Genomic DNA, 13,569 nt, shown 5'->3' with positions numbered 1-13,569 from the left:
TGATGTCATTTGCTGACACGCTATCAGCCGGTTTCCTTAAAGGGACCATGTGCAAATTTAGTTTGACAGTTGTGCTGTCAGTGTTCTACAGCATTGAGGTGCTGCAAACACTGACAAGCACTGCACAAAGGCACAGGGCTGCACCCAGGCTCTCCCATGCCTCCCTCCATATGCTTATGGAGGGAGTCACAGCATGCAGGGAGGTCTCTTCCCTTCCAATGGGCGGAAGAGACCTCTCCAGGAGACCAACGCAGCCTGGTTGCACATTGCGCAGGAAGACACAAGCAGGGATGTCATCAGGAGGACCAGGCTGCAGTGGCATAAACCTTTCAATGATCTCAGTAGATCACGAAACGTTACTGCAAAGCCACACTCAACCTCATCCTGCTGTACCTCTCATCACATCCCCATCACTCTGCCTTCCCTACCCTATTCCTGCACATCCTTGCTCACACCAACTTACTTTGCACCTCCACCCATCCCTCTCTACCTACATTATCACATCCCCATCTCACTAGCCATCCCTCACAATTATCCTCATCCTAGTCCAATCAAACCAACTAACAACACACAAGGGTAAGCACTTGGGTGTCTTAGCCAATGTTCATGTGAAGTTTCTGTTAATGTGCTGTCAAACATTGAAACTTTTATTTTCAACACTCTCCGTGCTTGGACAGATCTGTGTGCACCTTTGGAAGTGGCTTAGTGAGTTGCAGTGAGTGGTGAGGCATAACGGTACCCCCTGCAATGGTCATGTGTGTGAAAGGAATGGCTTGGGCATTGTAGTTATGCTTTATGGTGTTGGGTGGTGCCAACCTGGCGCATTATGTGGCAACCAGGGTGTATAGCATCAAGTGAAGTCAATCTGGCCATGGTGAGGCCATCCCTGGTGTCCCGGGCAGCAATGTGGTCAGGTGCTGATGCTCTCTGTCCTGTGCAGCATCAGATGATTGCAGAGAATGTTGTTGGTGTTGGGGCTGATCATGGTGGGATTCTGAGGACCAAGGTGAGATAGTTTCATGGGTACCGATGCTGATGTAATAGATGGCAGGTGAACTTGAGGTGACAGAAATGATCTGTCAGTGGTGAGAGAGGTTGTTCCAATGAAGTGACACTAGCTAGAGTTTACTCCAAACACTTGCGACCTGCTCAATGTGTCTTCCAAATGCAGTAAGCAACAGCTTTTGAGCTTAGAAAGTGAACAGCTGTGAGAGGGGAGCTTTTATAGCACATTTGCAGCTGTCAAGTAATGAGATGATTCCATGGTCATACAACGCCCAACCTGCTTACCTGGTGTGATCTCCGAGCAGCATAGAACCCGTGGGTGACCTCGTAAAATGTAAAGGTGACTCAAAATGCTTCTTAATGGGCAGTTAACAAAGTTATAATGACCTGAATTGCCTCCCTCGCCGCTGCGTGTCGGGTTTGTTCAGCGCTGACAGACCGTACATTTAGGAAAGGCGCGTAGCGGCAGGTTGACAGCGAGGTCCCGACCCGCTGTCAAAAAAAAAAAAAAAAAAAAAACATTTTCCCACCCGATCTGCCACCGAACGTGCCTGCTGACCCCCCAAAAAATTTCCCTTATACATCAAAATAAACGTTGCAATTTATAGGAGCAAGACCCCTGTCTGCTCAAGGTGCGAGGGAGTGGAAAATTTACAAAACGTTTTATTGTGTTCAAAAGAGATACTTATACATTGTTGCCTTGAACATAAAATCCTAAGTTTTGCAACTGAATGTAGAGACATAATGCTCATGAAATGTTAGGCCCAGCAATTTATGACTGGGAAGGTATGTTAATCTGATCTTAGTTTTCAGAACATAGAAAAAGTTGAACTGTGACAATTATACCAATGTTAACACACTAGTATATAAGAATAAAAGTGGGGAAAAAAATTAACAAATTATCCTTTTTTACTAGGCTTTTACAAGTGGCTTGAGGAAATACCTGCAATATTATAGAGCTTGTGTGTTGTCAACACCTCCGTCGTTGAGCCTTTTACCAATTGTCTTTCTCTTCAGGAAACTGGGGCGCCAACTAAGGTCAGTGTGGTTCCTTTTGTGTAGTGTGTATGTTACACTTAGTCTTGAATTATTAAAGTTTGTGGTTATCTAGCTTTTGGTTAGGCTAGAAACAGGAATCTTTCATTTTATTCATATCTCTGATTATTAGTTTCACTCCACAGGGATGATTTAATTTGGATTAAAATATTCTTTTTCATGAAATTTGTTGATTTTAGTATGTACTTAACTTTTTGTGTCTTGAGGCTTTCCTATTGATTCCAAAGACCAAAAATGTATTCTGTGTTACTAATAAAGACATAACTTTGTTGAAAGCAAGTTTAGGTGATGTCTTTATGCTAAGAGCAATGCTTGGGTTATAAAGCAATCTAGACCTCTTTCTTCCACTCAACTTTCAGTTATTTAGCTATCTGAATGTGATTATTAATCTGATTCAGAGGCTTAATTGACATTCTGATTTATGACCCATGATGAGTTTACAGCTTCTCTCTTCAAGGTACTTAAAAAAAAATATTTACTGTGAGGTAAATTGAACACTTTAAAAAATTCGGGCATTTTACTTTTGCCTACAGTGGATTGTGGTGGAATTTTATTGGTGCACAGGAGTCGTCAAGTCAAAGGAGCAACAGTTGTGACTGGATCCCAACAAGATTATATACAATTCATTTGTAGTTATTTAGAGGGATTAGATTAGAAGCAATATTGCTCGTATATTTTCTAATCTTTAATAGTTCAGCCATCTGTTTAAATAACATCTAGGATATTGGAACATTTTAGATTTCAAAATATAGCATAACATTTTTGTGCGTTTGTTGCTGTGCTGTTGGAGAAATGCATGTGTTATTTATGACCAGTATGAGCTGATTAGAGAGCATGAATTTGTGAAGGAAAGGTTTTGTCTAACTAATCTCGTTGAATTTTTTGAGGAGGATGTTGTCTATATGGACTTCCAGATGGCATTTGAAAAGGTTTCACAGAAGAGATTATTAGCAAATATGAAAGCCCATGGAATCGGAGGCAACCTTGTGACATGAATTGGTAATTGGTTGGGATGACTGAGAGTAGGGATGTAGGGATAAAGGGAACGTTCTCTGATTGGCAGAATGTGAGAAATGGTGTTTCCCAGTGATCTGTACTATGGCCTCGGCTTTTCACCATCTATATAAATGACTTGGATAAAGAAATAGAGAGTTGTATATCCAGGTTTGCAGATGTCATTCAGTTAGGAGGCATAGTAAGTTGTGTAGGTGGGAGCAGGAAACTACAAATGGACATCGGTTAAATGAGTGTGCAAAATTGTGGCAGGTGGAGTTCAATGTGGGGAAGTGTAAGGTAATCTACTTTGAATCCAAGAAAGATAAATTGAAATTGATGTACACAAATCACTAAAAGCTAGTTCACCAGTTCAGTGTTGGCCTTTATCTCAAGGGGGGTTGGAATACAAAAGTGAGGAGGTGACGCTTCAGTATTACAGAACCTTCCAGACCTCATCTGAAGTACTGTGTTCAGGAAATATAATTGGCCTTGGAGGGTGTACAGTGCGGATTCACCAGAATTATACCAGGGCTTAAAGAGTTAAATTATGAAGACAGGTTGCATAAACTTGACTTTGAATTCCCTTGAATTTTGAAGATTCAAGGGTGATCTAATCAATGCTTTTAAAATGATATTGGGCAGATCCAGAGAAACTATATCCTCTGATGCTGCAATCTAAAACAAGTGGGCATAATCTTAAAATGAGAGTTAGGCCATTTAGGAGTTTCATCGGAAAGTGCTTCTTCACCCAAAGAATCGTGGAAATCCAGAACTTCCTCCAAAAGGCTATGGATGTTTGGTCAATTGAAATTTTCACGGCTGAGATCGATAGATTTTTGTTGGGTAAGGGTGTCCAGGGATATGAATCAAAGGTGGCGAAGAGGAGTTGAGGTACATATCAGCCATGATCTAATTGAATGGTGGAGCAGGCTTGAGGGGCTGAATGGCCGACTCCTGTTCCTATTATTGTTTTTATTAGTACAGGTAGACTATCCTTTATCCAAAAACCTCGGGACCAGCCGAGTTTCGGTTTTCCGAGAATTTCAGATTTCGGAAGGTGGGTCGGCGGGGGTCGGGTCCGTGGGGGGGTCGGCGGTTGTCGGGGCCGGCGGGGTCCGCGGGGGGGGTCGGGGGCGGGGGGTCGTGCGCACGACTTACCCTTTATCCGAACTTCCGAAACCGGAACCCTCTAAAAACCGAAGGTTTTTTCGTTCAGCGTAAGTCGTACGCGCGACTTACGCTGAACGAAAAAACCTTCGGTTTTTAGAGGGTTTCGGTTTTCGGAAGTCCGGATAAAGGGTAGTCTACCTGTACTACAATGTAACGTTGGGGAAGAAAGTAATTATGAGCTGAGCTCAGCGTAGTGAGAAAAGCAAATCATATTAAATGGTTTCATTACAGCTGTTGGGTGTTGTAGGTGTGTTTTAAACATTTCTGTAGCAATTTGGGGGTATAAAGTACTTTGTGTGTATTAATAAATTATTTTAGTTGTTCACTTGACTTTCAAATGCCTAATAACAGTTGCGACACAATTGCTGGAAATAGTAGCGAATAGTAAATCTGTCCTTTGCAGATATTTGTCTGAATTATGTGGTATAGGATCAAGTGTGCTGGGATTAAACCGAGGAAGTTCAACACCTTTCCCCACAGTGAGTACTATTTTTTTTTTTGCTCTCGCTCAATGTTCTTTCTTTTCCTCTTCTGAGGATGTTGCCTTCTTGTTTGGGGTAATTTTCCACAAGCAGTAGCTTCCTACCAGTACTTTGTCCAAGTCGGACTGAGAGTACCAGCTGGCCATTCAAATGTGTGATAAACACTGCCAAGCCTAATCCTGCCCTCCTGCATATATAAATTCACACACAATTCCAGCAGGAGTCACTCACTAGTGACCAGGAGCAGGAACTGTGGCCTTTTGTTATTTTTCTTCCTTTCATAACCTAGGGACACATACTAATTGTAGCAGTCCATTGCCACCTTGGCTGAGTTCATGAAATTCAGCACAAAGGATCTGTTCTCATGTTGTTCAAGGTCATTGGCAGATAAGTATTAACTTGGATCAATTGGTAGTACTCTCAGCTGAGTCAGAAAGTTAGGAGTTTAATAGGTTATGAAGTCGCTGTGCATCGTGGCTGCACGGTGGTTGCTTGAAAGAAATAACTACTTGCATTTACAAAGTTCTTCATGGCTAATGAAGTACTTTTGAAGTGTCGTCGTTGTAATATAGAAGAATCCTATCGGCAGGAAATCATCAAACTGCTTACACTGGGAACATTAAGGGTTGGGGGATGGGGTGGTGGAGGCAAATTGTTTGACCCTGGGTTCTGAGGTTAGTTAGGGATGAACTGGTGGGAGGAATCCTCTGTGCTGTTCGTCATGTTGGTTGGGATTTGTGTCCCTTGTGTCCAGTGGGTGGGCTTCTGCACTGCGAGCATAATTTGTGTTACATTGGTCTCCAAGAATGGGACCCATGCTTCGTGGTGGTTCCCCAGTTCTAGGCAGAGGCCGAACATCACTCATTGGCAAATGTTTCAGCTGTGTTTTTATTATGGAGGGAGGGAATGCATCTTTTTGCAGCTAGTAGCGAAAGTCGCGCTAGCCTGCTCATTCTCGGGAAGCCTTTCTCTTCAGTAGGCAGGCCTGAAAGCACTGAGTTAGGTCCTCTGGGATCCTGAGACCAGTCATGTTCTTGCCGATATCCTTGACCACTGTCCCAAATGCTGTATGCTGGGGGCAGAATATGTGGTATATGCCATGTATGATTTTGAATTGTCCTTCCTGTATTTTGCTGTAGGTGATGGTGTTTAGGGCCAGACTCTACTTTTTGTCATTCCTGCTACCTCAGTGGTTGACTCAGGTCACATTCCCAGGTATCCTTTAGGCTTTCTGTTCCATTCTTGGTCATGGAGGTAAGCATGTCACACAGGGTAGAAACTTGCCATAGAGGGAGTGCAACGAAGGTTCACGAGATTGATTCCTGGTCGTATGAGAAGAGATTGAGTAAACTAGGCCTGTATTCTCTTGAATTCAGAAGAATGCGAGGGGATCTCATTGAAGCATACAAAATTATTACAGGGCTTGATAGGATGGATGCTGGGAGGATATTTCCCTTAGCTGGGGTGTCTAGAACTAGGGGCCACAGCCTCAAGATAAAGGGTAGGCCATTCAGGACTGAGATGAGAAGAAATTTCTTCACACAGAGGGTGGTGAATCTTTGGAATTCTCTACCCCAGAGGGTTGTGGAGGCTCAGTCATTGGGTATATTCAAAACAGAAGCCGATAGATTTCTGACTAGTAAGGACATCAAGTGATATGGCGATAGGGCCGGTGAATGGAGTTGAGGCAGAAGATCAGCCATGATCTCATTGAATGGCGGCGCAGGCTCGAAGGGCCGAATGGCCTACTCCTGCTCCTATTTCTTATGCTGTTATGAAGACACCTAAATCTCTCTGAACACCAACATTTAATAGTTTCTCACCATTTAAAAAATATTCTGTTATTCTCCTCTTCCTACCAAAGTGACCGCAAGAAGCTTTTAGGGTTTGGAGGAAAGTTCCAAGGGTGTTGGTTCATGCTGAAGCTTGCAAAGTATTGTAGGGTTCTGGAGGCAGTGCTTCGTCTAGATTAGTCAGATGGGTGAAGTGAAATTTGTCATCAGACTGGTTGAAGGGCATAATTTTGCCCTTGTGCTCTCATCTCTCATGCCAGGCTCTTTATCCAGCTGAACCAAATTCTCTTTGGTGCTCTCCATTATGCCATGGGGTTTGGGGGGTGGGGGGGGGGGGGGAAGAGAGAGAGCTGATAAACCCAGGCCTGACTCCAGGTCGCTATCGACAGCGTAAGAAAGGTATACTGTGTTGGGGAATTGGCAAAGAAGTCCTGGCTTCCATTCCCACCCACAGGTTATGCTGGTGGCTAGGGACCAAGCCACAATCACTTGCTTCTGAGTTGACTGCAGGAAACTTTGGTTTATCCAGAGGTTAACTGTCTGGAATGCTCAAGCCACCGACAAAATTCAGGAGTCGGTTCAGTAAGTTTTTTTTCTTTTCGTTGCTTTTTTTTCACTAGTCAGGCTCTGCAAGGTCTAGCTAAAGCTGTTGCTTAGCTACAGAGACGCTTGCAAGCTACGACCGATTGTTTAGAAGCTGTTGCCAAGCAACAGGGTTTGTTGCTAGATGCGGAGCTCAAAAGCTTCCGTATGTTTTAACATTAGCGCTGGTTTGTCCGGCAGTTTTGATGGGACGGCAACAGCTCAGTCCCGTCGGTGCTGGATATCACACAGTTTCCTGTAGTAGGGCTCGATTTTGTCAATGGGGAGCGTTTGGAGGCGGGACTCCCACTTTTTGGGTTGTAGTCCCGCCTCCATCGACTTGTGGCCAACCCACGCTATTTTCCCTTGATTGACCTTGTTAAGCCCGCCCAGCGGGCTCAGCAGGCCAATTAAGGGACACCTGGTTACTGGTGACATCAGCGATTGACATTTCATCTATCGAGAGCTTTTGACAGATGAAAAATCAGCGTTTGACAGCTCTCTGAAGCTGTCAAACACTGACGATCTGTCTTCTAACTTGAGTCCTTCTACTTGGTCTCAGTTAGAGAGCTCTCCAGACCAGAAAGCAGAGGCTGCAGCTTTTGACAGTTCAGCGGCCATTCTGCTTTCTGTGCCAGTGAGCTGAGGGACCCCCGAGAACTGAAGGGAGGAAGCCTGCAAGAGAAAGTAAAGTAAAACTTATTAAAACACTTTACACTTACCTCACACACTTACCTCTGCACACATGCACCCATCACTCACCTGCACAACGGACATCTCGACCCCTCCAATCCCCGCAGACCGACGGTCTGCCTCGCTAACTTGGCGTGGTTCGGAGCCGTCGGACAGCCCACACTTCCGGGCTAAAAATAGGGATTAGGCAAAAACTGCCTGTTAACTACCTGTTAACAGGCAGTTAATTGGCAATAATCCCCTTCCCGCCTCGGGGAGGTGGCTCCCAGCACAGGTCGGGTACCCGCCTCCTGGGACATTGGCACGGAGGCGGGTTGGGGGCAGGATGGGTTCCTGCCTCCCGATTCTGCAATTTTCCCACCACTCCCACCTCCAAACCCACCTCCTCGGGGCTTGGAAAATCCAGCCCGTAGTGTCTGAAATTTGGGAGACTGAGTCACTCTTGTTTTGGGAGGTGCAGACATATTCACAAACTTTTGCCTCCCCAAAGGAACTTGGGGACGTGACTGTTCATGTTGTGGAATACACAAGCTCGTACCTCAGCCAAGCGCTCTACTGGTGTCCTGGCTAATGTTCATCCCTTTACTAATGCAACCATAAACAGACCAATTGATCATTCATGTTTGTAGGATTATATTGGTGTATCATGTTGTAAAACTGATTGCTGCAAACTATCTGGGTATCAGATAAATATCCATCTGTAATTCACTCTTCATCATTACTAGAAATACTTCTCAAGTTTCTTAATTAATTTCTTTACTTGTTTTGTTTTATCAGGGAGTAAAACTGTTGTCTTACTTGTACAAGGAAGCTCTGAATAACTGTAGCAATGAACACTATCCAGTGCTGCTCTCTCTGTTGAAAAGCAGCTGTGAACCATATACAAGGTGAACAATAATATAATTGGAATTTCATTGTCTTACCTCAGTTAATGCAATTTGTCATGCAGTTTCTTATTGCTCTGTTTCCATGAATAAATATGGTTATTATTTTGTAGATTTGTCTATGACTGGGTTTACAGTGGTATTTGCAGAGATGCTTATGGGGAGTTCATGATACAGGTGAATGAGGACTACCTTAATTTCAGAGGTATGGCAGCATAAGTTAAAATGTGCATAATATATTTTTTAAAATGACTGCAACTTTCTTACATTAATGCAGTAATTAAACTTAAATTGTATAATTTGCAGGAGTATCCCTGTTCTGTGATACTTGGGGACTGCTGTGGGACTTCAGAGGTTTTTGTCTTGTAAAGGGGATAGGCTGCCTTTTTCATTTTTGTTTTCTCCCACTGAGAATCATAGAATGATACAGCACAGAAGGAGGCCATTCGGCCCATCAAGCCTGCGCTGGCTCTTTCAAAGAGCTATCTGATTAGCCCCACTCCCCTGCTCTTTCCCCATAGCCCTGCAATTTTTTCCACTTTAGGTATTTATCCAATTCCCTTTTGAGAGTTATTATTGAATCTGCTTCCCCCACCCTTTCAGGCAGTGCATTCCAGATCATAGCTCGCTGAATGAATTTTTTTTCTCTCACGTTGCCTCTAGGTGCCTGACAATTCTTATTTAGTGATTCAGCGGCGATTGTTTTCTTGTTTGCGGGTTTTTGGGGTCATCTGTAATTTTAATTTTGAAGTGAGCACTATGATTATCTATCACTGCTTTGGGGAAAAGAAGGACAAAAACCCAGTATAGTGTTTGTGGCTCTAGGATCTACTGCCCTAACTGCTGCTCTATAGGTGGAGGAGGGATGGCGAGCAACAGTAGAATTTATTAACAGGATGCAACCTTGCTGGGTCCCCTGATTCTGGGGGATGATATTCCTTTGTTTTTCTTCTATGATGCTTTGAAGTATATAAAGTATAGAAATTTTTCTTCAGTTTTACTGGATCCATGTTTTGTTTGCTGTTAATTTTCTTGTTTAAAAATATGCTGATGTTAACATTATTCAACATAACAAGTTTTAGTTTCATTGGGTCGGGTATTTCTTATCCCTTGCGCCTGATGGTGAGCCATGTGGACCAGTAAATACAAATCTTTCTCCAAACTGATGGTGTGTGTGATGGTGTTCAGATACTTGCAGTTCTTCAGAACAGCTGTGGAGCTCTGGATAGAAACCTAATAAAGAAAAAGAACATGTTTACTGAAAATAAATCTTCAATCCACTCAATCACTGTTTCAAAATGTATTTACCAGATAAACACTACTGGACCCATGGATATGTTCCAGCTTCCAAAGAGATTGAAGAGAGTGTCCCCCTTTTCCTTGCTCATGTGGCTTATGACATCTACATCTGTGGAAAGACGATTAACTTATTGAAACTGTGCTGCCCAACGGTACGCTGCTGTTTTTGAAACTGCATTCTATAAAATGGGCAAGTTACTGTTTCTAGTACATATTTTGTGTTTACAGTAATGATTTACCATTGCTGGTTTATGGGTCTTGTGCATGCCACTGACGGAGCTCTTTTGCAGCTTCCCATGCATTTTATTCCTAACGTGCTTTCTTCTAGCTCTACTGCCCTAGGTTCATCTGTCCTTCTATTGGTCTTTGATTCTTGTGCCTTTGTATTTTCTGGCTCTTCTTCCCCACTAGTTTCACTGTGAACTAACTGGATGTGAGACTCTCAAACACAGATTGAGCTGCCAGTGTCGCTGAACCTTGAAGAACTACCCCATTAAAGATGTTAAACTGACACCTGAATTATCCCTTCCCCCACCTCTATCCCAAATACAACACGGGGTAATGTAAAAATGAAATGGACAACAAAAGCAGTTAAACTTTAAAAAAAAACTAATGGTAGGACATGTGGCTATAAACAAATTGTATATTAAGATTGTGGTTTCTAGAAAAGGAGCCAACCAGTTACATAGCCCTCTGTCATTGGTGTGTTTTCCAGAACCCACCTCTTAATAGGATATACAGCACAGAAACAGGCCATTCTGCCCAACCAGTCCATACTGGCGTTTATGCTCCACACGAGCTTCCTCCCGTCTTTCCTCATCTAAATCTTAGCATAACCCTCTATTCCCTTTTCCCTCATATGCTTGTCTAGCCTCCCCTTAAATGCATCTGTACTATTCACTTCAACCACTCCCTGTGGTAGTGAGTTCCACATTCTCACCACTCTTTGGGTAAAGAGGTTTCTTCTGAATTCCCTATTGGATTTCTTGGTGACTATCTTATATTGATGGCCTCTAGTTATGCTCTTCCCCACAAGTGGAAACATTCTCTCTCTATCCACTCTATCAACATTTTTCATAATTTTAAAGACCTCTATTAGGTCACCCCTCAGCCTTTTTTCAAGAGAAATGAAACCCAGCCTGTTCATCCTTTCCTGATATGTATACCCTCGCATTTCTGGTATCATCATCCTTGTAAATCTTCTCCGCACCCTCTCCAGTGCCTCTATATCCTTTTTATAATATAGCGACTAACATAGAAGATAGGAGCAGGAGTAGGCCATTCGGCCCCTCGAGCCTGCTCCGCCATTCAATGAGATCATGGCTGATCATCCAAATTCAGTACCTGGTCCCTGCTTTCTCCCCATACCCCTTGATCCCTTTAGCCTTAAGAAATAAATCCAACTCCTTCTTGAATATATTTAACGTATTGGCCTCTACTGCCTTCTGTGGTAGAGAATTCCACAGGTTCACCACTCTCTGGGTGAAGAAATTCCTCCTCATTTCTGTCCTAAATGGCCTACCCCTTATCCTTAGACTGTGACCCCTGGTTCTGGACTCCCCGACCATTGGGAACATCCTTCCTGCATCTAGTCTGTCCGGTCCTGTCAGAATTTTAATTTTCAATGAGATCCCCTCTCATTCTTCTAAACTCCAGCGAGTACAAGCCCAATCGACCCAATCTCTCCTCATACATCATTCCTGCCATCCCAGGTATCAGCCTGGTGAATCTTCACTGAACTCCTTCCATGGCAAGAACATCCTTCCTCAGATAAGGCGACCAAAACTGCACACAATACTCAAGATGTGGTCTCACCAAGGCCCTGTATGACTGCAGCAAGACATCCTTGTTCCTGTACTCAAATCCTCTCGCTACGAAGGCCAACATGCCATTTGCCTTCTTAACTGCCTGCTGCACCTGCATGCTTACCTTCAGCGACTGGTGCATAAGGACACCTAGGTCTCATTGCACTTCCCCTTCTCCTAATCTATTGCCATTCAGATAATAATCTGCCTTCCTGTTTTTGCCACCAAAGTGGATAACCTCACATTTTTCCACGTTATATTGCATCTGCCATGCTTTTGCCCAATCACCCAACCTGTCCAAATCATCCTGGAGTTTCTCGGCATCCTCCTCACAGCACACACGCCCACCCAGCTTTGTGTCGTCTGCAAATTTGGAGATATTACATCTAGTTCCCCTTGTCTAGATCATTAATATATTGTGAATAGCTGGGGTCCAAGGACCGATCCCTGCGGTACCCCACTAGTCACTGCCTTCCACTCGGAAAAAGACCCGTTTATTCCAACTCTTTGCTTTCTGTCTGCCAACCAGTTCTCTATCCAAGTCAATACCTTGCCCCCAATCCCATGTGCCTTAACTTTACACACTAATCTCTTATTCAGGACCTTATCGAAAGCCTTCTGAAAGTCCAAATACACCACATCCACTGGTTCTCCCTTATCTATTTTACCAGTTACATCCTCAAAAAATTCCAGTAGATTAGTCAAGCACGATTTACCTTTAGTAAATCCATGTTGACTTTGTCCGATCCTGTCACTGTTTTCCAAGTGCTCTGCTATTACATCTTTTATAATGGACTCTAGCATTTTCCCTACTACCGATGTCAGGCTTACCGGTCTGTAATTCCCCGTTTTCTCTCTACCACCTTTTTTGAATAGTGGGGTAACATTAGCTACCCTCCAATCCATGGGTACTGTTCCAGATTCCATCGAATGCTGGAAGATGATCAGCAAAGCATCAACTATTTCTAGGGCCACTTCCTTAAGTACCCTAGGATGTAGATTATCAGGCCCTGTATGCAGTAAGTGTGGTCTAACCAAGGTTCGATACGGGTTTAGCATAACTTCCCTACTTTTCACATCTTCCTGATGTCTGTCGAGTGTGTAACTGTAACTATTTAATTTTAACACTGCAAAAGTATTCACAAAGTACAGACATCTATGTAGTAATGAAAGGATAAGAACAGTCATCACACCTGAACAGTTAAGGATAGAGTTTCCGCTTTGGGCGCTGGCATGAATCTTGTCATTCATGTGGAAATGACTTATGAAATGATACTGGGCGGCCTGCTGGTGGCGCTGTCCAGGGAGAGTATAAATACTCAGGCACGGGCCCAGCTTGCTCAGGACATTCTTTAACAGGAACTAGTGAAGGACACAACTAGACCTCCATGTTGAAAAACAGTTGATTAAAGCTTTGTTTAATACTTAGACCAAGTGCCTAGTCGTTTTCTTACGTCAGGCGCAATCGGCGATTCCGGCACACATTGTGCCTGTTTTGAAAAGTGTGTTTTTGCTCCCAGAGTTTCCGCTCAAAGATTTTGCATTTGGCAATATGTCATGAACCAGTGCAATCGGATAGCAATTTAAGACATAATTTAAAAAAAAAAAAAATGTTTTTAATTTTGCATTCAAAAATATTCCTTGATGTATTTAAGAGTGGTAACTTGGTAAAGTTTGATTAATACAGCTGAAAATGGATTTATTGCAAAAAAATAAGCATTTTAAATCAGTGTCAATCCACCACCTGTGAGTAACCTGATTTTAAATTACTGAAAATTACTTTAAAAAAAACAAAACTATTTTC

General features: G+C 43.1%; 1 protein-coding gene across 4 annotated transcripts in view; it reads left to right on the top strand.

Moving 5' to 3' along the window:
• The window catches only part of tubgcp6 (tubulin gamma complex component 6), a 62,863-nt gene that overhangs the window by 17,832 nt on the left and 31,462 nt on the right, over positions 1 to 13,569 (top strand). For all 4 annotated transcript variants that reach the window (XM_086010341.1, XM_086010342.1, XM_086010338.1 and 1 more), the window contains 5 exons: positions 1,922 to 2,043; positions 4,631 to 4,706; positions 8,555 to 8,664; positions 8,775 to 8,866; positions 9,973 to 10,112. In XM_086010341.1, coding sequence (XP_085866467.1) covers positions 1,922 to 2,043; positions 4,631 to 4,706; positions 8,555 to 8,664; positions 8,775 to 8,866; positions 9,973 to 10,112 — 540 coding nt within the window. The remainder of the gene's footprint in view (positions 1 to 1,921; positions 2,044 to 4,630; positions 4,707 to 8,554; positions 8,665 to 8,774; positions 8,867 to 9,972; positions 10,113 to 13,569) is intronic.

Source organism: Somniosus microcephalus, chromosome 17 (genome assembly GCF_052327205.1).
Source record: "Somniosus microcephalus isolate GS21.2 chromosome 17, FLI_Smic_1.0, whole genome shotgun sequence".
NCBI lineage: Eukaryota > Metazoa > Chordata > Chondrichthyes > Squaliformes > Somniosidae > Somniosus > Somniosus microcephalus.
Note: the sequence above shows the minus strand (reverse complement) of the source record. Positions and strands in the feature narration are given on the sequence as shown.